The sequence below is a fragment of the Vidua chalybeata genome, chromosome 10 (genome assembly GCF_026979565.1).
Source record: "Vidua chalybeata isolate OUT-0048 chromosome 10, bVidCha1 merged haplotype, whole genome shotgun sequence".
Lineage (NCBI taxonomy): Eukaryota > Metazoa > Chordata > Aves > Passeriformes > Viduidae > Vidua > Vidua chalybeata.
Genome location: NC_071539.1, coordinates 8,387,420 through 8,413,667, shown reverse-complemented (window position 1 = coordinate 8,413,667; position 26,248 = coordinate 8,387,420). Strand labels below are relative to the sequence as shown.

Here is a 26,248-nt window from a genome sequence, read left to right as displayed (position 1 = left end):
GCCATGAGATTATTAAAAGGCGATTTCTGAGATTTCCTAATGCAAACTGTACATCGCCTTCGCCAGAACATGGGTGAGCAGGAATTGCTCAACTGGAGCTCAGTTTCAGGAGGTGTCAGCTCCTACTGCTTTCTTTAAATACGTCACTCCTTACTTCAGTCTGCATGAATAATCACTGGAAACCCAGCTGCTAAACCAGCTAGTCCATCTGTTACCCCTGTTAATAAACATATTATTATGCTCACTCTCACTAAAGAGCTCATGATTCACTGGGATTGTCTTTTTGGGAAACATCTACAGAAGTATATTAGGTGCACATATATATGTGGCTGTGGATCCTATCTTTAGCAGCACAGACATATTATTTAGTGTCTTCTTGGTATCCCTACTGCTTGAAGATAACATGAACCTGGGCCTTGGGGAGCAAGTTTTCAGATGAGGCTGCTTTAAATGTTTAATCAGATTTAAAGCCAGGGGATCGCAAGAAATCCCAGTGTCATAACAAGATTTTTGTCAGTGGCAAAATCTGACCTTTTGGTATCTCTCAGTTTGATGCTTCCTGTTCAGAACACAAATAATTCCAGGAAGAGTATGGCTAACACTGGCCCAAAAATACACAAAATAGATATAAACACGCATGAAAGGCTATTTGCACTACTGTAACCAAAGAGATACTTCTCAAATATTGTACAGAGGTTTTAAAGGGTATAAAATGTAGGATTTTTTCCTCTAGTGCAGTTAGGGGTCATTGATAATACAAGAAGCCCAGATATCTTGTTTCATAAAAAGAGAAGACCAATTCTGTGTTTCCAACCGCTTGCTTGAAGTTTATGAAACAAATTTTTTTTCATCTTTTCATTTGATGAAAGAAGTTGATGATTTCCACGAGAAGAAACACTGGGTTCCTTTTCTCATATACCTTAATATACAATATGGATGTGCAACATCCATATAATAAATGCCTTTCACGTGGGAACTGATGATTTGTTTCTTAAATGATAATTTCATTGTTCCAGTCATACACCACTAGAGGCAAATAGAGCATCTGCCAAGGGGCCACTGGACTGAGGAGTGTCACTGCATCAAAACAACCACAAATCAGAACAAATAACGTGATCAAATAATTTGACCAAATTCTGCCAAACTCTGCTATGACCACATGACAGCAGAAACCAGTCTGCTCACAGGCTTTTCTTTATATTTAAGCATTAGGTGAATCAGAAATGAACAAAATCCTCAGAGACAGAGATACTTCAAGCTTCTTGATAAAGGCCAGTGACCAGGGGCTCAGGGGTCCTGTTTGGCTCTGTAGTTGCCTAATGCCAAGAAATCCTGGCATTTAATTGAGAGATCCCCCACTATTTTAGCCAGTAAATTAAAATACCAACTTTAAAAATTGTCCCTCTTGATTGAAGATAATTGTTAAAAATTTTCAAGGTGTTTTTGATTATTTTTTTAGTAGAATGAAGTTTGACCAAGAGTTGTAAAACAAGATTTTCAGCAAGCTAGAGCAATGAGAACAATTTCCCCTTAAAAAAAAAGCCAGGAAAGCCTCGTTACTAGAAAACTGTTGTCAAATCTGAACACTCAAAATGATCTGAATACCCAGGCAGTCTGAAATGACACTGATTTCTTTATTGGAAAAGATAAAGCAGATACTTGTTTCTGAGATGCCATTTCAGGTCTGTGAAAAATGATGGCTTACCTTCCTGAAATTCCCATGTCTGGAAATCTTTTCCTCTCAGATTTGAAAATCTACTAAGACTTAAAGGCAGTGCTTGAATAAAAATATTCATCAAACAAATTCAACAGCTTTCCTAATAAATATTCAAGATCCTTAACAAATATTCAGTAGTGTTATTTCTCCATTTAGACTCAAATCACTTTTAATGCAGTAGGAAATCTAACTGTGCTAGCCCAAAATTTTGTTCACATTCTTTCTTCAGTCCATCCTGTTTGGTTTTCAACCAGAGGTTAATAGTCCATGCAAACTGGCATCATTCATTTAAAAGGCCTCTGGCTATTGTTGTGTGTCTAGCTGAACTGCAAACGCAAGAAATATCCTCAATATTTTCTACCCAGCAGGGGTGGACAGAAAGAACTTGAGAGCATTAGGATAGGCTGACAGTGGAGCTGCATTTATATAATTTTGCTGGGATAGTAGTAGATTGTACTATTTCTACAGATAATATTGCCCCAGCAAATGCTACCATAGGAAAATTTAAGGTTAATACAGTCTTTGAAAGGCTCCCTTTATGATATTCTAGATGGTTCTAGACAATTTACAATATTCTAGACAAGTAAAGGGTTGAGTTTTTCAAGCACTGCCTCCATTTCTTCATATATAATCACTATGGAAACAGATTGCAAAGTGATACACATAATGCATACAAAGGCGGCACAAATTATTGCTTATAATTGGTATTACTTGCCTCCATAAGAAATACTGATGAATAGATTAGATTACTGTGAAACCTGAAAAGAGCATTAAAATGATTGATATTTTTTCTACCACAGTAGAAAGTGTTGGGCATGATCATGTAGTCGGTTTGCACAGTAACAGTTCTCTCAGTGCTTTATTTTGGACTGCACTAACCTTTAAATCACTCTTGTCAGGTTTTTTTTGTGTACTGGGATCTGCAGCACATCGCAGCACCGCGCTTTCGGCAGCACCCTGAGAACCACCTAACCTGCCTCCTACAAATACTCCTGCATCCCCCTCAGGAATGACCCACCCTTAGCGCCTCGGGACAAGTTTGTGGGGTTCAGCCACGGGCCCGCCGGCCTGCACTGGGTGTGAGCCCGGGGCCCAGGAGCCCTCAGAGGCGCCTCCATCTGCCCCCCTGGCCTCAGGGCGTCTCCGTGAGCTCCCAGCGCTGCTCCCTCATGACCAACGCTGCCCCGGCTCCGGGAGCGCAGGGGTAGAGCTCGGGGTATGTGCTGCTTGTCAGGGAGGAGGAGGCGGGAGCCATTTCTGTGTGCGGATGGGGCGGATGCGCGGCCGCGGGCCCCCACCCGACAAAGCCTCTTTCTCTCTCCTGTAACGCTCCCGATTCCAGGGCTTTAAAAACAACCAACACGGTGGGGGAAACGCGACCACGAAAAGGGGCCGCTATGCCGCCCCAGCCGCTGCCGCAGGGCCGCTCGCTGTCCCCTCAGCTCGGCCCAGCCGGCGCCGCCATTCCCCCTCCCGCCCCGCGCTGCAGCAGGGACCGGACGGGAAACCCCGTGCGCGTGGGGGGGAAGGGGAGGCAGAGGGAGGAAGGAGTGGGGCGCTGTGACGCACTCAATGGTGCAATATCCTTCCGCGATCTGACAAAAAAAGTAGTTCTATGTTCCACGTAGCCTCGTGGACCCCAGAGGTACATACACAACGTTCGGATTAACTGAAAAATTCGCGTGGCGGGAATCTCTTGGGGTACAGGGCTTAAACGGGAGGGATTCTTGCTTTTTTGAGTGTGGCATAAGGTATATATCCATGCGCAGAGAAGAGAGCAACGAGTCCGGCAGTAGGGCGGCTATATAAGGCGGGCGCGGCGGAGGGCTTGCCTTTTCAGTTGAGGACAGAGCTGGTGATCGGAACATGTCAGGGGGTTCCGCGGATTATAGCAGGTATGGTGGGGGCCTGGGCTCTTTCCAAATTCGGGGGGTTCGTGGATTATGCGTGGGCGGCCAGGGAGAGAGGAAAAATCGAAAGAGGTCGAGGGGTGGGAGCCGGGGCGCCCTGGGGGAGGCAGGGTGCTGTGGTCAATCAGCCCTGCGCCCTGGCCCCTCCCGTTCTAGACGTTTCGGTCCCTGCGCTCCCCTTGCTCGCGGTTCAGCAACGGTTTAGCTCTAGTCCTTGGGGCTCGATTTTCGTTACTGGCTTTCTTAGCAGTCCAGTCAGCCTTAAAAAGGACTTTTTCGAAATTAATTCGTATATAGCTGTGTTGTAGTTTAAATATTTAAATGCCTTTCTGTGGATGTTTTTTTTTTACATTCGATTCTCCCTCGCGCCGTCGGTTCGCCCCGGGTTTTCGGGCCGCGCTGAGGGCGAGACCATTGTATTTTTTTGCGGGGGGAGGGGGAGCCCCCCCCGGGCGATCGCCCGGCGCCGTCCGCCCGCAGCGCCCGGTTTGCGCAATCCCAGGGGTGGAGCTCTCGCGAGAGTTCCTCGGCGGGGCGGGGCGGGGGGGATCCGCTGCAGCGCCGGGAGCGCGCCCGCCGCCCCCCCCCCCCCCCCCCATTCGCGCGCCGCCGCGGGAGCGCGCGCTCGGTGCGCCCATGCCCGCGGCGTCGGGCCCGGCCCCGGGAGCCGGGCACGGGCTTCGGCGGCGCCCAGGCCGCTGAGGAAGAGGGGTAGGAGTTTGTCCGTTGGCAGAAGCTCAGAGCACCTGCTGGAATGATCTGCCACGGGCCCCGCCGCTGTCTTAGCCGACGTGTCGGCTCGCTTCTGCGTCGTGGTGGCTCTTGTGCTAACAGCGTGTTATCTTTCGTGGCAGAGACCATGGCGGCCCAGAGGGAATGGAGCCCGATGGTGTCATCGAGGTGAGCACTTACGAACTGACCTGAGAATTTAATCGCTGGTGGACAAGGGTATTGGATTTATTTTTTTATTATTTTTTTTATTACAGAGCAATTGGAATGAGATTGTTGACAATTTCGATGATATGAATTTAAAAGAATCCCTTCTAAGGGGCATTTATGCTTATGGTTTTGAGAAGCCTTCAGCTATTCAGCAGAGAGCTATTATTCCATGCATCAAAGGTATGCAGTAGATTCATTAATACCAACATCGGATAATTAGGAAAGCATTATAAAATGCACATGTTGTTTCGTTAGTGTGCAGTAATAACTACTTTCAGTCTTCATTGAACAAGTGATATGATGGTACACCATCTTTCGGGACTGACCTGAAATGGAGAGACCTCTTTAGTACTGATCACTTACTTCAAGGGGAATTAAGTAAAACTAACATGATTGACCCGTGTGGGAGCAGTAAATGTGTATCCTACTTTTTTTAGGGTATGATGTGATTGCTCAAGCTCAGTCAGGTACTGGCAAGACAGCCACATTTGCTATTTCCATCCTGCAGCAGTTGGAGATTGATCTCAAGGAGTCCCAGGCACTAGTATTGGCCCCTACCAGAGAACTGGCTCAACAGGTATTGATAGTGTAGTTTAAAAAAACAAAAAACTTTTGTGTGTTGCATAGGTTTCAGGTTTCACAACTGTGAGACAACATTACCAGACTTCTTAAGGGGCTGTAATAAATATCCATTCAGAACCCTTTTTGTGTGAAGTAATGGGGGATACAAACTGGCTTCTGTCCCACAAGTTCTCTGTCTCCATAAAGAGCTGAGTTAATAAACACAGAGGGCGTGTTGGGACAAGGGTGCAGGAGGCAGCTGCCGTGCTATGTGTAAAGTGAAAGGATCATCTTCAGGAGAAAAACACAATTACTAAAGCCAGTGTTCTGAGTGGAAACAAAAAATACGCTTGTTTGGAAGCTATTTAAATGCAGTTGTGCAACATGAAAACTGCAGTGCACATTTGGTTACTTTTAAATGGTTTTGTATCTTTTTATGTTTTCCTGACAACATAATTGCATGTCTTTCACCTTCAAGGCTTGGTATTCTGTTATGCTAAGTGGGTGTGTGGTAATGACTTCGAGGACACTTATCTTTAGGATAAGTATCAGTAATGAGGGGTCTTAAAGTGCAATGTTGAACCGACTCTAAAGTAGAAAACTTGTCATTTTCAACTAGACTGAAATGCCAGTACTGTGTGACAGTTCTTTAAGGTAAAGCTAAATGTACTCAGAAAACAAAATAAATTGAATAAGGGCCTTTTATCAGAGTGTTATGCCTTTGTTCTACTCTAAAGCTGAGGTGAGGCTTGTTTTAAAACCTGGCTTGTGGTGGTGCCATTGGAGAGCATTCACAGAAGAGTGTCCCAAGTGCTTAACATGCAGGCCTGAGCAGCTGAGTACTGGAGCTCACTTCTGGTGCCTCTGCTCTCAGCTTACTAATTATCTCATGGCAGTCACTCAATCAGCAAGTTTAGCCAGTAAGAAAAAAATGTAACTTAACTTCCTCTGGTTTCTAGTTAGCAACTTGAGTTATGTGAAGTTGGGCAAAGTCTTTTAGCAGCTCTCAGTTCCAAGGGCTCCATAGCCCTTATTTGGTGTCTTGGCTTCCTAAGTCCTTAAAAGCCAGTGGTAATGGGGCTTAAGCTTTATTGTTCTACAACTACTAATGGAAGGTTCTATTTTAGATTCAGAAGGTAATCCTGGCCCTTGGAGACTACATGGGAGCAACATGCCACGCTTGTATTGGTGGCACAAACGTGCGCAATGAAATGCAGAAACTCCAGGCTGAGGCTCCACACATCGTGGTGGGAACTCCAGGGCGTGTGTTTGATATGTTGAACAGGCGTTATCTTTGTAAGTATGAACCTCAGTGTGCACTTGCTGATAAATTACCAATGAAGGCCTCATACCCACTAAGAGCTTTAGCATATTCTCAGTGTAGAGAGTTGTGCTGGAAAGCTTAGTACAGAAGCATAATGCATGCAAAGGATTGTGTATTTCTGAAACTTTATGAGGTGCTTCTCTTTTTCCAATAGCACCAAAATGGATCAAAATGTTTGTTCTGGATGAAGCCGATGAAATGTTGAGCCGTGGATTTAAGGATCAAATTTATGAGATCTTTCAAAAACTAAGCACAAACATCCAGGTAAAAAAGCTTTCACATGGTAAAGTGATGCATGGAGATTTGGTTATAGTGTGGCTGAGAACTGAATTGCATAAATGAAAATCGTTGTAATGGGGCATGTGCTAACACAGAGTGATATATTTTATTTAGGTTGTGTTGCTGTCAGCTACAATGCCAATGGATGTGTTGGAAGTGACCAAAAAGTTCATGAGAGATCCCATCCGTATTTTGGTGAAGAAAGAGGAACTGACTCTGGAGGGTATCAAGCAGTTCTACATTAATGTTGAGAGAGAGGTTGGTATTGGTTGTACTTGTTCTGGCAGGAGGAGTTAGGTTCTCTTACCTTCTTGTTAAAGCACTGTGCTAAAATTGCGGAAACCAAGGCTGAGCTTTAGTTTCTGCAATAATGCTAGTAGAGTAAACACAAGAAGAAGAAAAACTATGCACTAGATCAAAAAGGACTAGGGTGGACCTCTTTCTTAATGTCCAGTGTCCTGTGTCTGAAGATTTGGTGCAACAATTGATGCAAAAACTTGACTTAGTTTCCAGGTTATACTGAATGTAGTTGTGTGCCAAAGCAGGCTTAATTGGGTGTTGTATTTGAGTTCTATTCCTTGCTTGAAGTTAGTGTTGTGTACTGAGCTGTCTGTGTCATGTTGTGTTTCCTGATGGTCTTTGTTCTCCTCAGGAATGGAAGCTGGATACTCTCTGTGATTTGTATGAAACACTGACCATTACACAGGCCGTTATTTTCCTGAATACAAGGAGAAAAGTAGACTGGCTTACGGAGAAAATGCATGCCAGGGACTTCACAGTCTCAGCTCTGGTGAGAATTGCTGCTTCCAGTCACTTCTGAAATGCTGTGTGTTTACTGGAAAAGAAATGGTGATGAGGGGATATTAGTGAGAAGCAGGAAAGTTATAATATAGCTGTGCAGTGCTGTATTATCGTTCCCCCTGCTTAAAGTAAAATGTTTCCTTTCTATCCCTACCTGCTTCGTTCCCACAGCAGGTAGGGACGCTGGGATTCATACATGCCTTTGTTCTTTAAAGAATATTCTGGTTTGGAGCATTGGAACTGTACTGATTGCAGCTTTTTGTTTCAACTCTCCAGCATGGTGACATGGACCAGAAGGAACGGGATGTTATCATGAGAGAGTTTAGATCAGGGTCCAGCCGTGTCCTGATCACTACTGACTTGCTGGTGAGCATTGTATTCCATTGAATATATTCCTGTTCCAGCCTTGCCCCAAAAGCTTCATAAATGAGTGATGGTTTTTGTAACCTGAACTGTTGGGAGCTTTTTGGAACAGCAAAGACCATGCTCCACTATGGACTATGCAGTTGTAGTTCATAACTAATGATGTGGTTGACAAAAGCCTGAGATAGGTAAATTTGAAAATAGCCCCTAACTTGAATTGAAGACTTGGTGTTGCTTTGCAGGCTCGTGGCATTGATGTGCAGCAAGTGTCCCTGGTTATCAATTACGACCTGCCGACCAATCGTGAGAATTACATTCACAGGTCAGTTGGCTCTGCCCCTCAGTCAGTCCCTGTGCTGTGCTGGATGGGCACTGGCTCACACCCTCCTCACCTGATCCTGTAGTCCTCACCAAACCAGAGGTGTTGGCATCCATGCATAAACTTCTCAGAGCTAGCAGGGAACAAAACCACTTGTGGATTGGCTTTAAAAAAGCCCTGCCTTGAACAGCAGTGGTTCTGAAACAAGGGAGAAGCAGAACTTTTGAACACTTGAAGCAGTGGGAAAACTTAGATATGTAACAGATTCAGTGGTGACGATGAACCTTGTTGTGGGGAAGATGCCAGCAACTGAACTGCCTCTTGTCATGGAGGCTGTGACATATGAGTGTGACATCATTAGTAGTGCAGCATCTTGACAGCAGGGTCAGCTTGGTCTGGGTTCTGGCTGACCTGGAGTTGTTGCTGCTCGGTGACAAGACAGACCTTACTTACTCCTAGCTTGTAGGGCTGCCTTTGCTTGTGGAGGTTCAGCTGTGTCCATGTTGTGTGTGCCATGTTTGCTCTTGGTGGCTCCTTAGTGTGGGATTCTTCTCTGTGGAGTCTTCTGGTAGCAATTTTGAGTTTGTTTCCCTAGGTTTAGTTAACTGCTTCTAGTGACTGTCCCTAAATGAAGTAAACTGTGCTTTGTTACTTGATGTAAAAAAATACAGGAGTCCATAGCGGCAGTTGATGACACAAGATGGTGCTCAGAAACGACGTTGACGTAATTTAGGACGTGGATTCGTAAGCGGCACAGTTTGAATAAAGAGCGAGTTGGTATTTATTTATTTATTTTGTCATGATTATCCCCTAAGTTTTGTGAGCCCTTTCTGTGTATTTAGCTCCTGCTGGCAAGGTGCTCTATTGTGCAGTCTGTAGGGAGGTGGAGCTCACGGTGGGTATAACTAAACCACATGCACTGATATGTCAGTGACTGATGTGGGCTTAAACACAAATGCTGAACTTGGATTTTACTCTCGAAAGAAAACTAACAAACCCTAAGTTTTCCCACTGGAAACAGTTAGGTTGAATTAAATTCTGAAATTAAGTGTGCTGTTCCATGTTATTGCATAAAATCGGATTAACTTGGTAACAGCCTGATTGTTAAACAGCGTGTGCTCTGTGCTTGGGAGTGAAGCATGAGGGTGGGTACACAGTTGAACAGAGGACTTCAGAACACAGCATCAAGCATTAAATGAAGATCTTACTTTGCAGCCAAAGAGTAACTGTGTGTGCCCTGCTGCCTGCCATGGAATGGACCTGGTGTGCTACTGGCACCAGCTGCTGGTTTTTCCTGACCAGATGTGACTGGGGTGGCAGCTGTCCCTCTTAAGGCAGCATAGACTGGCCAGTGGCAGATAAGAGCAGCAGTCAAGAATGGATCTTGCAGACATGTAAAGCAGATGGGTGAGGCTAACTTGAGTGTAAATGTGTTTTCTTTTTGTGCAGAATTGGCCGGGGTGGCCGTTTTGGCAGAAAAGGTGTGGCTATCAATTTTGTCACTGAAGAGGACAAGAGGATCCTGCGAGACATTGAGACTTTCTACAATACTACAGTGGAGGAGATGCCGATGAATGTGGCTGATCTCATTTAATCCCCGGGATGAGGTGGTTGTGAATCCAGTGCTCGCTGTTGCTGAATAGGCGATTCACAACGCGCATTGTGCTTCTTTCTTTGGGGATATATTGAATCTTGTCTCAATGCTCATTACGGATCAGAAATACAGATTTTTGATAAGAGAAGCGACTTCCTGTCGTGAGCTCTTGTGGGAAAGGCCATTGGCTTTGTCCACTTTAGGGTTAGACTGTTGGGGTTGGGTGGAAAGTCATGGGGTCTGTAAATTTTTTCTTTATTAGAAATTTATTTCCTAGTTCCATAGAAGTGGTTGTATTAGATGTTCTTTATCATTTAATAATTTACTTATGGACTAAAAGATATAAGTGCTGTATAAAGTCAGCCAATTATGTTAAACTAGCCTACCTTCCTTTATTGTATGTACTTACACCTCAGATTAAATTGGAAAGGCCTTTCAAAATCTCTAAACTTTTATAAGAGCATTAAAATGCATTTTTGTTTCATATGTATTTATTCAATAAAGTATTTAATTAGTGGTAAGTGTGATCTGGACCCTGTTGCTAAGCCCCAGCAAGCAAGCAATCATACTATTGTCTTAGTTAGGGTTAAACCCAGTAAAATTTGCCATATTGCACATGTCTTAATGAAGTTTGAATGTTCAATAAAATACTTCTATATTCACTTAAATTGTAAATAGTTGCTTCTTGGGTTGAGGGGAGGGTGATAGCAACCTGCACTGTCTCAGGGTGGGAGCTGAACTTGGCAACTGCTGCAGCCTTGTGCTCACAGCTCCTGTACTTTGTCATTAATTGCAGGGCTGGTTCTGGACTCCAGAGCAGGTGAGCTTCAAGTGCCCGTGTGGCCTTGGGTGACCAAGCTCTGGGGTGCTGCACCTGCATCCTTAAAACTGAACCACCCTTTCATCAGAGTAGAAAAAAGGCTCACTTAATAATTGGTGCTGGCTTGATGAAAAAGCTCTGCACTGCATCATTTATGCTTAATACCTATCCAAGGGTATTTTTTTCCCCCAAGCCATTCAGGAATGAGGGACAGGTGGTCACAACAGCATCTCTAGCACATACAAGATGCTTATCCAAGTCACAGCTTCAAAATTGCTTGTGAGCAAGAACAGAGTGAGGTGACAGGAAATTTTAAGTGACACCTTTCAGAACACTACCTACCCTTTGCTGAACATTTTCTCTTTGAGAGCTTGAATGGAATAAAAGTTGCAATATGTTCACTAGTAAAGTGATTTTTTGCTGTTTAACCCTAAAAGATCAGATACAGGATTGTGGAGGTGTGGGCTGTGTTCAGCTGAAGCTGTGTTCTATAGGGATATAATCATTTTGCCAAGTCAGTCTGTTCCAAGCCAATATAGGCTACAAGGACTAAGTTTCCTTCTGTCCCTGCCTGCAGCTGATGAAGACTTTAGTATGGATATACTCCTGATAATTTGTTTCCATGTGTAAGTGCATAGCAATGAACTGCACAGTAGGAGCATTACAGACCCCTGTGCGAAAAATTGAATTAAATATTCCAGCCTCAGGTTTTCCAACTGCAGTGCAGTTCTTTTATTGAAAAAAAAAAAATAAAAATACACAGGTCCCTGCTCTGAGAGACCCAGCCACTTCTGGAACAAAGGGCTGCTGGAGGAGTCAGATGTTCTGTGTGAGCTGCTGCATCACAAGGGCACAGAGACTCATCAGCTGCAAGAATTCATCAGCACCGTCTGCCAGGCACTTGTCCACTTCCTGCAGAGGAACAGAGAAGGGAAAACTCTAAAAATGGCAATGCTCAAGGCAGCTGTGTCTTGGGGTACAGTGGAAAACAAGAAGTTTACCAGCTGTTTTTTAATCAGCACAGATTTCTCCAGCAGCCACATCACACCCCCCTCCAACTGGACTGGGAACCATCTGCTCTCCAGCCTCCATCTCATCCCCTAGAGAAGGCCACCACATGAAAGCTCCATACACAAAGGGGTGTGGCACTGGCCCTAGTGACTTTAGCAAAACCTCCACCACAGCTGGCTTTCCTTCTTCATCAAAAACGGAGCAATATAATGAATCTTCTCTTTTTTGGAAAGGCTTCTTTTATTCACCAGAACAAAAACTTGCATTTTGCAGCTCCTAAGTTTTTTTTAAGTGTTGGCCTATTCTCATCCTAATTTTCCCTTCCACATATTAAAAAACCCCAAGACAACCAAATCCACAAACCTCTTGATCGAATCCACTAGAACAACATAATATGGATAATAATTCACTTAACTAGATTTCAATTCCTTCTCATGAATTTCTCACAACAGATGTTTACATTCTACCAAAAATCATTCAAAACAAAAAAGTCACCATGTACTTCTTGGGAGAGATTGCAAACAAAAATCAATCTGTAGAGATTCATGTGTTTTGATTTCTTTAACTCAACCTAGACTTACTGCAAGTTTCTCAACTATGGCAGATTTCTGCTTATCGCTGTAATCTTCGCTCTCCACAATGGTGTCATGCAGCTGGTTTACAAGCTGAGCAACAGCAAACCCCTCATTGATGAGATTCTGCACATGGAGAGAGGAAAATGGAAGTAATTCAGCAGCAGAAACACCACAAACTGGAAAGATAGTCTTGAAAAATTCTGTCTGATCTGAGAGACTGCACTGCAATTTAGCATGGAACTTGTACATTGTAGAGGACGATTCAGTAGCCTGTGCACAGCCCTGCCCTGCACCCAGCCTGGCAGTGACCCAGCGTGAGCACCTCGGACAGGCTGCACGAGCAAGGCAGGCACAGAGGTTCTGTCCAAACATGCTTCCAGCTTCTGACAATTTACATCTCAGAAATTTTATGAGACATTTAAAACATTTAATAACATCCACTGAACCTGTCCAATCCTATTCTAAAATTAGGAGGGTTTGGCATCCACAGCATCAGATAGCAGTTTCACAGCCTTCACATTTTAAAGGGCCATCTACTTAGGATTTATTTTCTTCATCTGGTCATTGCTAGTCTCAGGAATTGAGAGATCTGTAAGACCAAACTTTTTAATAAAGTAAAACCCATGGAAACTAAAGACAGCTTTAAAAAAAATAAGTAGTGCCCAGCTACAAAAATGTCAAGTACTGAGAACAATGGTCAGTGAAGCCATTTAGGGAGAGAGGAGTTTATGAAAATAGAAACAGCATTGGTGCAACTTTATTTTTCTGTTCAGCTGAACAGATCTACTTGCCATCAGTTTAACCCAGGAGAAAGCCAGAGTCACATTGGTAGGGAAATTTATTTTCAACTTTGACAGCTCTTCCTCAGAAGGGAAAGACTGGGAGTCCTGACTGGTAAAAGACACTTCCCAAATGTGCATCCAAACTGACTGAGGCCAAATGTTCCTCAGCTGTAGCCTGGAAACAAAGGATTCACAGGGCCTTGGCTGAGAGAAATACCCAGGCTAAGCACTAAGAGAACTCTACCTTTGCCAGTGTTTGCAGTTTCTCAAAGGAACCACTCTGGCAGCCCAATAGCAGTTCATCAATTGTTTCTTTAGGGATGACCTGTAACAGAAGTGATATTTCTTAAACATAAAATCAGTGTTGATGCTTACAGAAACAAACTGTTCATGGCAGAGGCCATTTCAGGATTTCATTCCTCTACACACTCATCCACTTCTAGCAAGTATATGAGACAGACTAAATAAATTTTAAAAATGAGAACTAGGCTATGATATTCGTCCTATACTGCTGATATTAAAAGAAAAACCGTATCAAGACAATAGACTGTCAAAGTCACCTTCCTAAAGCCAACTGCTTATTCAGGACACTGACTAAGAGGAGGACATTCTTCAACAGTTAGATCAGCCAGTGCTTTCTGTACCATTCTACACCTAAACAACATAGCAAATAGGTTTTATTTCCAGTGACAAATCAATGGCATCCAAAAAATGCCCAATGCAACAAGATCAGACAATAAATCAGAAGGAAAACAGTTGACAGATGCCATTATGTCACTCTATGCAGAGAAGAGCTGCCCCTTTCCCCCTTCACTCATTGTCATTCCTGTCAGTTGAGTGCCTGGACAGTTTGCTTTCAAAGCTTCTTTATGAAGTTTTTGTACTTAGGTCACTCCAGGGTCATGGAAGTTGTGAATGACCAAGAACTTCAAGTTTTTATGAACATGTAAAGTTGTGTTCCCTTGCTTTAAACAAGCATTATTCATTCAATAATGGCATGTCATGCTTCTCTTTCTTATCATTACAGTCAATTTCTGCCAGGTTTCAGATGTCTGATATCTATTCAGATACGAACTGTTTTACAGATACACAAAACTGAACAGTGACTTCACTGTGAAAATTACTTAAAATTGTTCTGTAAAACTCTGCACAGTAGCAATTGCCTCTGGTTTCATCAAAGTGAGAACCTCCCAACCCCTACAATGAGCTACAATGGCAGCACCTTCATGGGTAGTGTGTCCATCATTAAAGCCCATCTGTTTTTCAGCTCTTCAGCTCCTAATCTCACTTTTCCTTCTTCAGGGGTGTTTTGTTGCTATAGGAACACCTTCACACAAGTTTTATTAAACGTATTTTTTCTCAGGTTTCTCCTGTGCCTTTCAGCATTACCCATGTCATTCTAGAACAAACCACTGCTGTTTCATTAAAAAGCAGGATCCACACAGATCCTTGTCACTCTCACTGTGAACGTTAAGCTGAAAATGAGCTGCTACTGAAAGTTATTTTCCTGTGGTGCTTCCAAACCAATATTGCAATGACCTATACATATACACACACACATATAGAAAAGCACCAAAAACGTTCTCATCTACTCTCCCACAAAAACTCTCCAGGGTTTGCAGTTATGGGCAGATTATTTCAACTTCAGTTTGAATTATAAGACTGTTCTACAGTTTTCCATGATTTACAGAAGTTGCTAGAAACCTGCTATGTAATAAGTGTACAGAATCAAGCAGTCTTTAAAATTCTGGTAGATAGGGCATCATTACCATGCTGCAATACTAGTGAGTATAAAACTATTTTTAACCGAACTTTGAGCAATGGTAGATAGAGGTAGGAAAAATGCTTTCCAGAATAATTCCAGAGAAACTGTAAGGCACAGCTTACACCAGCAATTTCAGTGATTATCTTCTCTGTGATCTCCTTCCCTCCCATTAGACGAGTGGCACTTTGAAGAAAAGTAATTGCTTTTCTTAAGTCTCCTTCTGACACTTTCACCAGGTATGATATTGCCTGAAAAATAATGTCAGAAAACGCTAAATTAAATGTTCACTGTTAATTAAAATCTAATGCACTTTTTCTGCAGTTACTTTAAAACACCAAGTAGTGCATAAAGCAGATTGTCTGAGCCAAGCACAATACACAAGTTACAAAACAACCTCTCTACTAACACAAACGTGTGTGCTGGCAGTTTGAGAAAGAAGCCCAGTTTAATGCCACTACACTCAGCAGAGAAAAAAAAGCCCTACAGTTTGGCTTCAGTTTTCTCTGGTGGACATTTCTCTGGTTTTAGGATGACTTAAAATTCATCTCATCTATGGAAGGAGAATAAATGAGTTTATGTATTTTATTTCATACAATTGAGCAGTCTGGAAAAAGTATGCTGACTTGGCCTCTTTCGCTGCCATGCAATTATGCACTGGATTAAGCAGTAAAATTACATGACAACCACAAAGTTACCTCATTACTGATTTTCACATGTTCCTTCTCAGAAACATCCAACAGCCTCTGCTGTTGGATACTGTCGGACAAAGGCTTGAAGCGGAATTTGGAGCATCGAGATGTTAAAGGTTCAATTATTCTGAAAGAAAGAAGGACAGGGTAAAGAATGCGTGGGTCAAGTTCTCACAGACAAAGCTAACAAAAGCAGAGAAGGTTTAAAATAACCTTAAGGTTTAAATAACCCTAAAAACTGCAACATTGTAAAAATTAAAGGTGAAATCTAAGTATTGTTTTAGGCTTGCATGCATATAGTGACATCTCTATTAACTGAAAACTATGAAAATTAGATATCAACTTTTAAGCAGGGAAAACAAAAAGAAACTACAGACCAGACAGCAAATCCAAATAAGCAACGAATTCCAGGTGTACCTGCTGATGTAGTTACAAATAAGACAGAACCGTGTTGTTTTAGATTCTTTTTCCATTGTGCGTCTTAAGGCTGCCTGGGCTGCTGAAGTCATAGAGTCTGCTTCATCCAGGATCACAATTTTAAAGGGAGGACACATTTTACCACTGAAAAATTAGAAATCTGTTATTCAGCAGACATGACATGCACAGACCAAGGAAAAAAAAAAAAAAGAAAAACATACACAGAGAAATCACTGCAAGCAGCAAGTAATATTTTACTTAAGCATTTATCCTTGAAAAATAGAACAGATTCAGAGGTTCAATCTTTTTAAAATTATTTTTAGATTTAAGACTAATATTTGCAATAAAGGCAGCAACTGAGTTCCCATAGAAAGACCAACACTTGAATACTGCAGAAGTCCTGTAAAACACATACTCTTGCTGTAATCTGCTTCTTTTAACACCTTATGTAGCTCTTCTTTTTACAGGCTTCCTGATTCCCTAAACTCCTAAGAATACTCAACAGACTGATTCCAGTACTGTACTGAAATCAGTCAGGCTGTCTTGGCCTGCAGTTTCTTCCTGCTACTTTCCACAGTCCATACACACGGCTTGACCTGCACTGAGCTTCCCATCACCTAACACCAGAATCCTTTTAGAAACCAACACCCATGTTGTGGAAATTCCTGCAGATTAGAAGGACCAGAAATTTCTGGCACAATTTACCCAAATAAATTTTTCTGTGGTAGTCAGGCGACATCTGCAAAGGCAACAACATGTGCCCAAACCCAGAAGTCTTGACCTTGTGGAGATTTTTCTGCCTGCCTCCAATGCTAACAGCAACAGTAAAAATCCTCCTGGTTATTCAAACTCCCAATGTGAAATTCCATGAAGTAAAAGCTCAGCCACAGCACTGTGTTTTGCCAACTTCTGGACAGTGCTGACCCATCATTTATAGTAGAAACAAAAACAACCACATGCTTTGTCTAAGCAGGGGGGGTTTGATCCAGCACTTACTCTGAACGGCTTCCAGACGCCGTTAGCTGAGCAAAAGCCTTCACTTTTTCCCGAATCACTTGTATCCCACGCTCATCAGAAGCGTTTAACTCAAGGACTCTTTGCCGGAATAAATCAGGCCTGCAAAATTTTTATTACAACACGTTAGCTGCTAACCCTATAATGATATGTTATAAAATATAACAACAACCCTTCTGGCTGTTTTGAATGGCAGGGAATATTTTTATCAGCATTACTAAATAACATTGTTAAAAGCCACTTAAGTTGAGATCATAAAATGTTAAGTATGAATTTCCATTAGATACTTTTAGAATCTCCTCCCAGGATACAGAAAACAATGAAGTATAAAATTATATCAGTTAAACAGGAAAAAAAGAAGTAGGAAGTTGGCTTCATACGTTCAGAGCACTATATTACATGCCTTGTTACTTACAGCTCATGAGCAATGTGAAATAACAAGTAAAACGCCACAATACAGTCACTAGCACTACTACCAGAATGAAGAATCCAGAAAGTATAAGACATGCAGTATTCACCTGCAGTACTATCTATACTCAATTTTAAAAAACAAACAATTAATACACTGGATTTTAAATCCTGGGAATTAAAGTGAACTCACAATGTGGAGTTGTCTCCCTCCTACTAAAGGAGAAGTGGTTCTCTCCAAAAAAACAGTGAGTCAAAGATTAAAGATGACAAATGGGATGGGGGAGGTATTAAATTCAGCATTACTTTTGATCATAACATCAAACCACGTTCTCATCCATCTTTTGCTTATAGATCACTGAATTTACTACTCAAAATCTCTCAAGTGTTACAAGTGAGTTAATTAATGTATACATGCTGAATTTTAGTCTAAGTCCCAATACTGCTTTCCAGACACAATTCAATGTGCATAACAGAGAGATGAAAAGTCAGACATTCTATGAAGCACTTTGAGATCTATGTGTACCTAACAACTTACTAAATAAACCATAAAAATTGGAATTCCTTTACAAAGTTCAGTAAATTTTATGCAAACCATATTCTTTCCATACTCTTTGTTAGGGGGTTACATGGCTGCCAGTCTGTAGCATACTGGTAACAGGAATTGGTGACTTGTGACAGGACAAATGAGAAAGAAATCTTATGTTAGAGCTGAATTAGAATATGAAGTTATTCCTGACAAAGTGCTGGGAACTATCTAAGAGCAGGTTGTGACCAGAGGCATTTCATCACATGATTAGGAGACATGTGACAGTTGATTACACTGAAGCAACTTGATTCCAGCTTACCCAAACAGTTCTCTAGCAGCTGCTAAAATAGTGGAAGTCTTTCCAGTTCCAGGTGGGCCATAGAACAACAGATTGGGAAGCTGAAACAGCAAGGCATCATTTGTAAGAAAAGGAAATAAAAAAAATTCCACTAACAGGAAAACGTACTGACAATCTGAGCACCTAATAGAACAAAAACGATCTATTCTTCACAGTAAATAATGGCAAGTTTTTCTCTTCTGGTCTCTAAAGGAGGACAAACAGTTGTTGTTTATAGCACAGCATGAACAAGTGTTATTTGGTGGCACCATCCCATGTTCTATTCAAACTGATATTCCAATCTATATTTATTTTTATATATACACTCCAGGGTGTATCTGAGATCACTAAAGCCTACAGAGCCTACTATTCTGATTGCAGTAACACCCAAATTTATCCAAGACCCAGGCCTTAAACCCTGGGTAATACCAGCAGTTAATACCAGATGAAACCATCCTTTGCTTTCTCAGCTCCCCAGCCTGCCTTGTCCAGCCACGCTGAGGATTCTGTGCTGCCACCAGCTGCACTGCAGTGAGCAGGGGCAGCTCGGGAACGCTGGGCTGCAGCGAGGGCAGTGTGGACACAGCCCCACAGCGACCATGGGGACAGTGCCACCGACTCACTGCACTGCACTGCACAGCCCCGGCAAACTCCTGCACCCATCCAAGGAGTTTTCAAAGGTGACCACTGGCATTTCTTAAGGAAATTAGGTCAATTGATCTTTAAAATAATTTAATTAATGACCTCAGCATGAAAAATACAACTGCATTAAGGAGATATGCTGACACAGGAAGATCAAAGCAGCACAGCAAAGACTGCAACAATAATTTTAGGATGACATTCAGCAGCACAAAGCAAAAAAATCTCTCAATTTGAGAACATAACTAAGTATCTGCTAAATATCTGAAATTCATTAGATGGAATGAAACATAAGCTGGTTTTGTCTTGTCTCTCAGAGGAGCAGTATAAGCCTGTGTAACATTGTGGTCTGAATCTTGCACTTTTAATGCAGATGTAAATTATTAATACTAACAGGTAATGAGCTGCACACGGTTCATGTCATCCTTAGACAAGGATAATGAATCCGAACTGAGAAAAGTGATTAAAGGAGTGAAAAGCCTGTCTTATGAGAAGTGACTTTTTGAAGAGTTTGATTTAGTCAACTCAGCAAAACAAAAGCTGAGAGGGAATATATATATACATAAATATACCTGAGCAACACTAAGAACAAAGCTGGCATAAACAAAATTTGTACAAGCCATGACTGAATTTTGGCTGAAATCAAGAAGCTTTTCAGCTGACATAGAAGTGACAGTTTTCTATATTACTATTTCAAGCAATCAATTTTATGAATTATCACTTTAAATTGCTGTCTTTGACAATAGGGGATGTTTCACTTCTATATTCTTAAAACAAAAATCCAGAAGTTCCATCCAACCAATAGCAAAAGGACGAACCTCTCAGGCTGACTTGATTTCTAGCCCTTAATAAGCATTCTATTTTTAAAGAGTCAACTAAAATTAGATTAGAGAATTCTATGCTGAATATAGCATGTAATGCAGACAGAATGGAAACAGCAAACCCAAAACCATTCAAAGAACAGAGAAAAATGTAGAAGCACACAACCCATAATCAGAAAATGAAATAGAGACAATCAGTTTGGTAACAAACATCCCATTTTAACAACTAAGACAAGACACAGTGCACAGACTCAACTGTGTATGTACCCTAAAAGTCGAGATAGAAGAATTTCAATTTTCAATCAATTTCTAGTAAATTAATGAATTCCAAGTTTTGCCTGCTCTTTCTGCCAATCAATTGTTGCTCGTTTCCCTAATTACTAATAAGCAAACAGCATCCCCTACTAACAAACACCTTTTCAAGTTTAGATACCACAATAGTATTATCCCCCTCTTTTGTGACAGCCAGAGAGATGGAAAGTGTACTGAATGACAGCTGAAAATTCACCAGTCTCTGTGCTAGGTTGGTACATTGCAAGGGTAGATGTTTGTGAGGAGATTCATAATTTCATGCCTCTGTAATAATTCACACACTACTGTCCTCAAAAAAAGCATAAGCAGGTAAAAGGTTTTAATTAGAATGCTTCCTAATTCCATGACACCACAACTTTATCACTGTTTCTGTTTCAACCTCATTTATGCCGGTTTCTCACTGAAGTATTTACATCATTTTTCACCAAGCACAACCTAATCCTTTATGTAACTGTGGTAGTATTTTTAAATAAACTGCAACCTGATCTGGTTATCCATTTTCCCATGCTTGCCAGGAGTAAGCAGGATACCTGCAGACATCACTCTGCTCATGGGAAAGCTACCTCATACAGTGCAAATCTCAGATGCTTTTCCAGAAGTTTCAGTACAAGTGAAGATGGAAATTGCAATGATAATCCTGCACTCTCTTTTCAGTTATAAAGGTATCATGAAGCAAACGAAAACTAAAGAATACCATGACCGTTTTCAGTTTCTTTGCCAAAAAACAACAACAAATCAACACTCCTGGCAGACAGAAATCAATTTCTTCAGTTCAAAGCCCCTTGCACTCTGCTGTCCCCAGTTTATAACAGGATGATGTGTGCTGTTATAGATGGAGGTATATTGGCTATAGGGAGTTACAAGTCATGTTTTAGTTATAGGGAGTTACAAGTCCTGCTCCATTTAGCACCTCCCAAATCAAGGCCCACAAATACAGGCCAATTGACAGAGCACTGACTCTGCATTTCCACCACTATGTTTAAATAAAGCACATTACCCAAACCTACAGCATTGTCACAGCTGCTTCTTTGATCTCACCAGATCACCAAACTCAGTAAGAGCCTCTGCAGTAATGTGTACTTACTGAAGTAAGTACTAGCTATCTCAGAGTTCAATTACACTTTTGCCTGTTTCACAGAATGAGTCCTTTCAAGAAATGAATAAAACGGTCTATTTTTATTAGTTTCATATATTACTGTCAAATATTTTAAAGTACTTGGATGATTTTGTTCTCAAATGCCTTGCTGAGTTTGGGTAACTATGGCAAAATACAGAGCCTCTAACCATAAGGAAGAATCATAATTTGTCTTTTCAACTCAGGAGGCCAAAAGTCAACACAAGTGCACTAGGCTCAGAATCCAAGAAACACTGCTGATCCACAAGCTGTAGGGTTTTAAATATCTGTTGCTCAAAATAGAACTTCCCAACCCATCACCTAAGCAATGTTACACAACTGATATGTCCAGACAGAATAGGTGGCAGCAGCTCATTTCTCCTTTGCTGTTAACAGTTCCTTCCTAATTACCTCAATAAATAATTCCTAATTACCTCTATAAATACTGTAATCCAGCAGCATTGCTGTTGAAACACAGATTTCTGGGGTACCACATTACAAGAGCATTCTCAAAGCAAACAATGTGGAGAAAGGAGCTAAAGAAAGAAGCACAAATCTTTCACAGTTGTGCTGTACCAGTTTGATTTTGGCTTCATACACTCAGACAAAGAAGGTATGTCTGTTTTGCAAGCTTTGATTAAATTATCATTTTCAGAGATAAACAGACTCATATCACTGCAGACCAAACCAAAGCCATAGCCCATGAAAACAGATAGCTTTTGAAGACAGGTGTGATTGTCCTGGGTGAGGAAGAAAAAAAGTCTCAGTATGTATAAAAGAAGGAATTGTTCAGATTTGGAAGAAAGCAGAGACATCTCTTGGCTAGGTACTTTATTTCTCCCTTCAGCCCCTTCATCTCCACATCAGCTGCTTTGGAAGAAATAACCATCAAACATACCAAATATTTCCTACATTTTACCCAAAAGCAAATGCAAGAGTAAACAAATGTAACTACAAATGCTCTGCTCATCTACTCTCTTAGGACACACAAGCCAACCCTGCAACTGACATATTTACCTTTTTAAAGCCAAGGAGACTTACTTGGAAACTTTAACCCAAAAATTTTGGGAATCACTATCCAAGCAGTAGATCTGGCACTTATAAATTAAATTTCCCTCATCAACCAAAATTTTTAGTGTTCAGCAGTTTCACAGAAGCACTGACAGATCACTAGAAATGTTTAGGAGTAACTGGCAATTCAGACTTGTCTACGAAAGAAAAACTTTCTCCTCTTGTCTTAAACATGAATGTCACAAGTACTAGTGGAGTAGCAGGTGTGGAGACAATAAAAGCTTTTCCAGGTTTGAAGCTATTAACAAGAAGTTTACTATTTGAGCTTTTCGAGAAAAATTCCAAACTGCATCATGGAACTTACAATTCTAGTGTTCAGAGGACTGGGAATATAAGAAGCTTTACACATATATCACAACAGGATACCACACAGGATATATCATGAGGAAGTCACTTAGTCTGTTCATGAAGTACTACTGTAAAAACAATCATGGCTGAGTTGGAAAAGAGAATTTTTTGTTACCACTGACTCAAATGTCTATCTAAAAATGCTGATTAGGTAGATGTTGTCATTACACTCACATCAGCACCTTCCAGGGACTTCTTCAGCACAGCTACAACTTCATCCTGGAAGGCAACTTCACCCACATTTTTGGGACGACTAAAGAAAAAGACATTAAATAAAATTTATTAGCTGACAAAGTTTCATAGGAAAGCTGAAACTGAGAAAAAACAACATTTCACCTTCTGATTACATCAGGTACTGAAGAATTACAGTGAACTCTGTAGTTGAAATCAAAATCACCACAGGAAGTCTAATGCCTCTGGTCTCTATTACTGAAGTGAGCTAATTCCTCAGGAAGCTGCCTGTCTTTTTCTGTTGTAAACACCTGTCTGAGATGTTTTTAAAAGCAGAACTGCAGTATTTTACCACTTTGTGATAAAGGTTTCTCAAAAAACCACAGCATTAAATGCATTCATGCACCAAAACACACCGATGAAACAGCACAGTTTGCCATGGCCAAGATTTTCTGCTCAGTACCAGCCACAAAGGGCACTTACAGCACCTCCCAGTCCTGGAGTTCCCCCATGACAGGGAAAGTTAAGCTGTTCTCCCTGGTAGGGACACCCACACCTGCGACCCCCTTTTCCTATGCACCAGCTACTCTCTGCACCCTCCAGAGCCAAACCCCCCCACTCACGGCCAGCGCTCCCACTGACCCAGAGCATCCCTTACTATTTCTCCACCCAGGGGATGGGTTTGGTCCTCTTGCCCTCCCCGCCGCTCCCGGCCGCGTTCTTTTCCTTGGCAGCGACGGGCTTGGTGCTGATAGAGGCCGGGCCCTTGAGGAAGGCCTGCATGGCTGGGCTGGGCTGTGCTGGGCTGGGCTGTGCTGGGCTGGGCTGTACCGGGCTGTACCGGGCTGGGCCGGGCCCCTCACGGCCCCGTCAGCCACAGACCCCCTCAGGCCCCGCCGGCCCTTCCCGCCAACCCGCCCGCGCACGGGCCGCTTCCGCCCGCCGACAGCCAATCACAGAGTGCGGCGGCGCCGAGGAGCGGGGCGGGCGCTTACGTCGCGCGCGCGCGCTCCTGTACCTGAAGGGTGGGGGTGAGGGGGCGGCGCCCGCGGACGGCGCGAAGCGGGCGGGCCCTCAGGGCGGCCGCGCGCGTCCCCGAGCGTGAAATGAAGAACAAAAAGCGCCCTCTCCCCACCCCCAAAAGAACAAGCACTGCATGAGAACAAGCGAAGGAGGGACCTCTCTCCGCAGGGGGACCTTCTGCGGTCCTGAGGCAGGGCTTGCTCCCTTCCCTTGACGGCTGAGGTGCCTGTGGGGGCGCTGGAAGTGAAATGAAACCCAGGAGAGCCCGAGGCTGGCCAGGGCCTGTCCTGGGATAGACATTTGGGCCTTTACGGGCGTCGGTGCTCAAACCTGCTCCGGCCCTCGCTGCTGCCGTGCGAACAGCTCCCCCAGGTGTGCAGGCTCAGGGTTATTGGTGAGGGAGTGAAGCGAAAGTCAATCCTTTGTGTTTTCCCATTATTTCTAATGACATCCATCATAGCTAAGCCAGGGAAAAAGTAAATTCAGGAGTGTGATTGATGTGACAGATCCCTTTAAATGACGAGAAAACATCCTGGTAGATGTGGCAGTCGTGATGAACGCCCACATTTCCGTGTGCTGGGTGGCTGCAGCTTATCCTTCCAATTACACACCAGCTTTGTGGGTAAAAAAATGGAAGTATTTCTGCTACTATCAGAACTGCATTGTGTGCCTGCAGATGTTCTGCTTTATTGTTTTCCCTTGGCTACTCCAGGGCACAAGACACAGACAGAGTGGCCTGGGAAGCTGCATTAGTGATCCCCCAGAATAGACCCTGTGGAAGTGAAAAGAGACTGGAAATGGTCTCTATGGCAACAGAAGAACAGCCTTTGGAAAGAGAGATGTAGGAAAAAATGTCAGCTAAAAATACATAAATCTGTCAGTGAGTCAAACCTGTAATTCGTGTCTGGGCAATTTTAAATAAGTTGTTTCCTTTCATCTGGCATTCTTCTATTGAAGAATGAAATCCAGATTGTAGTCTTAGCAAGAAATGCCCACACATATAATTCATATAATTACTGAAGTTGTTTTGTTCTAGATGAAAATGCTTTTTTTTTTTTTTTTTCCTTACTGTGATTATGTTTGGTACTTCCAAGTCGTGGTAACAAATTATTTCTGAAATTAGTTTCTTTCTGCAATTGTATAAAGCTTTGCTGTCTTTTTGAAGCTTTGTTCTATTTGTTGATCTCTATTCAATCCACTCTCCTTAATGGGGCCACCTCAAATGTACCTTGCATTTCACATTTTGACAACTCTGGATGAGCCTGAGATTCAATTCAGCAGTGGAATTTACCTTCTGCTACATTAACTGAACTTCATAACACAACTTTTAGTTTCATTACCTTAAGAAAAATTTTAAATTCTAGAAAGGAATAATGAAGCCCAAGCTTCTCTCTCTCCCTTTTTTTTTCTCTCTCTCCCTCATATGTATAAGGACTGAAAATTATGCTTCCTCTATTCTGTTGAATTGCATTCACTCACCATCTTAAGGTCCAACAGATCAAACTCAGTTACCATGTCCTCTCATTTGCTTCTGTCTGGCATTTTCCATGGCAAGATTGTTTTTTACACCAGCCTAGTCAGTGCTCCTTGAGCTGACCTAAATGGGGACCCTTCCCAGTTGCTGTGGTTTAACTTCAGCCAGTAACTAAATCCATGCAGTCCTCACATACTTCTGTCCCTCTCATGGGATGAGGAGGAGAATCAGAAAAAAAGTAAACTTGTGGGTTGATATAAGAACAGTTTAATAATTGAAACCAAGTAAAATATAATAATAATACTGAAGATAACAAGAAAAATAGCAATAATAATTGTAATGTAAAGGAGAGAGTGAGAAATAAAACTCCAGACAAGTGATTCATACAGAAGTGATGGCTGGTGCCCAGCCTATCCCTGAGCAGTGATCAGCCCCTCCTGGCCAACTCCCCCTGTTTATACACTCAGCAAAACATTCTGTGGAATGGAATATCCCTTTGGCCAGTCCAGGTCAGCTGTCCCAGCCATGCTCCCTCCCAGTTTTTTGTGCCCCTCCTCATTAGCAGAACATGGGACAATGTAAAGACATTGACTTTGGGTAAGCACCACTTGGCTACAACCAAAGCATCAGTTTCCTATCAGCATTATTCTCACACTGAATTCAAAAAGAAAACAAAATCTATCCCAGCTGAAACCAGGACACCAGTCTTATGTGAGGCATTTGCAGATGTACAGCGACAGAATGAGGGTTCAAGAGCTCATCTGACAGAAAACCAATGTGTCAGAGGCTAGTGACAGTGGTAGGGCAGGAGTATTGATTAGGGGGAGGACATTTGCCTTTATAAGTTACTGTGCCTGCTGCCCTGGAGACCTCCCCATGCCTCCATCAATCTAGACCTCCAGTCAGTTGACATGAAAGCTTCCTATGAGATCAATTTAGGGATTTTATGATGCTGAAAGAGGACAAGTGGCTTCCTTAAAATAAACTACATAGAGTTCATAAAAGTAAGCTGGGCCTAAAAATTACAGAATCACTTCTGTTCAACAGCTTTGTCTAAAATTCAGGCTTTGTTTTAAAAGAGGAAAGAGTTGAAAGAAATGAATGCGATAAAAATAGGCATT

General features: G+C 42.2%; 2 protein-coding genes and 3 non-coding genes across 5 annotated transcripts; 4 read left to right on the top strand and 1 right to left on the bottom strand.

Moving 5' to 3' along the window:
- Positions 1–3,281: 3,281 nt before the first annotated feature.
- Positions 3,282–10,469, top strand: EIF4A2 (eukaryotic translation initiation factor 4A2). Its single transcript, XM_053951723.1, has 11 exons — positions 3,282–3,612; positions 4,482–4,527; positions 4,614–4,746; positions 5,004–5,143; positions 6,255–6,423; positions 6,606–6,715; positions 6,845–6,988; positions 7,383–7,520; positions 7,808–7,897; positions 8,137–8,216; positions 9,663–10,469. The coding sequence occupies exons 1-11, from the start codon at positions 3,584–3,586 to the stop codon at positions 9,805–9,807; spliced, it is 1,224 nt and encodes a 407-aa protein (XP_053807698.1). The 5' UTR covers positions 3,282–3,583; the 3' UTR covers positions 9,808–10,469.
- On the top strand, positions 4,857–4,927 carry LOC128793277 (small nucleolar RNA SNORD2). The gene has a single exon (XR_008432733.1). It is a non-coding gene; the product is annotated as a small nucleolar RNA SNORD2 (small nucleolar RNA).
- LOC128793275 (small nucleolar RNA SNORA81) lies at positions 7,036–7,216 on the top strand. The gene has a single exon (XR_008432731.1). It is a non-coding gene; the product is annotated as a small nucleolar RNA SNORA81 (small nucleolar RNA).
- LOC128793267 (small nucleolar RNA SNORA63) lies at positions 7,602–7,729 on the top strand. Its single transcript, XR_008432723.1, has one exon. It is a non-coding gene; the product is annotated as a small nucleolar RNA SNORA63 (small nucleolar RNA).
- Positions 10,470–11,330: 861 nt separating the features above from the next.
- Positions 11,331–23,556, bottom strand: RFC4 (replication factor C subunit 4). Its single transcript, XM_053951731.1, has 10 exons — positions 23,289–23,556; positions 22,634–22,712; positions 18,137–18,216; positions 16,863–16,982; positions 15,867–16,010; positions 15,456–15,576; positions 14,883–15,008; positions 13,240–13,320; positions 12,220–12,336; positions 11,331–11,539 (listed from the first exon to the last, which is right to left on the bottom strand). Exons 1-10 carry the CDS (start codon positions 23,411–23,413, stop codon positions 11,444–11,446), a joined length of 1,089 nt encoding a protein of 362 aa, XP_053807706.1. The 5' UTR covers positions 23,414–23,556; the 3' UTR covers positions 11,331–11,443.
- Between the last annotated feature and the right edge of the window lie 2,692 nt (positions 23,557–26,248).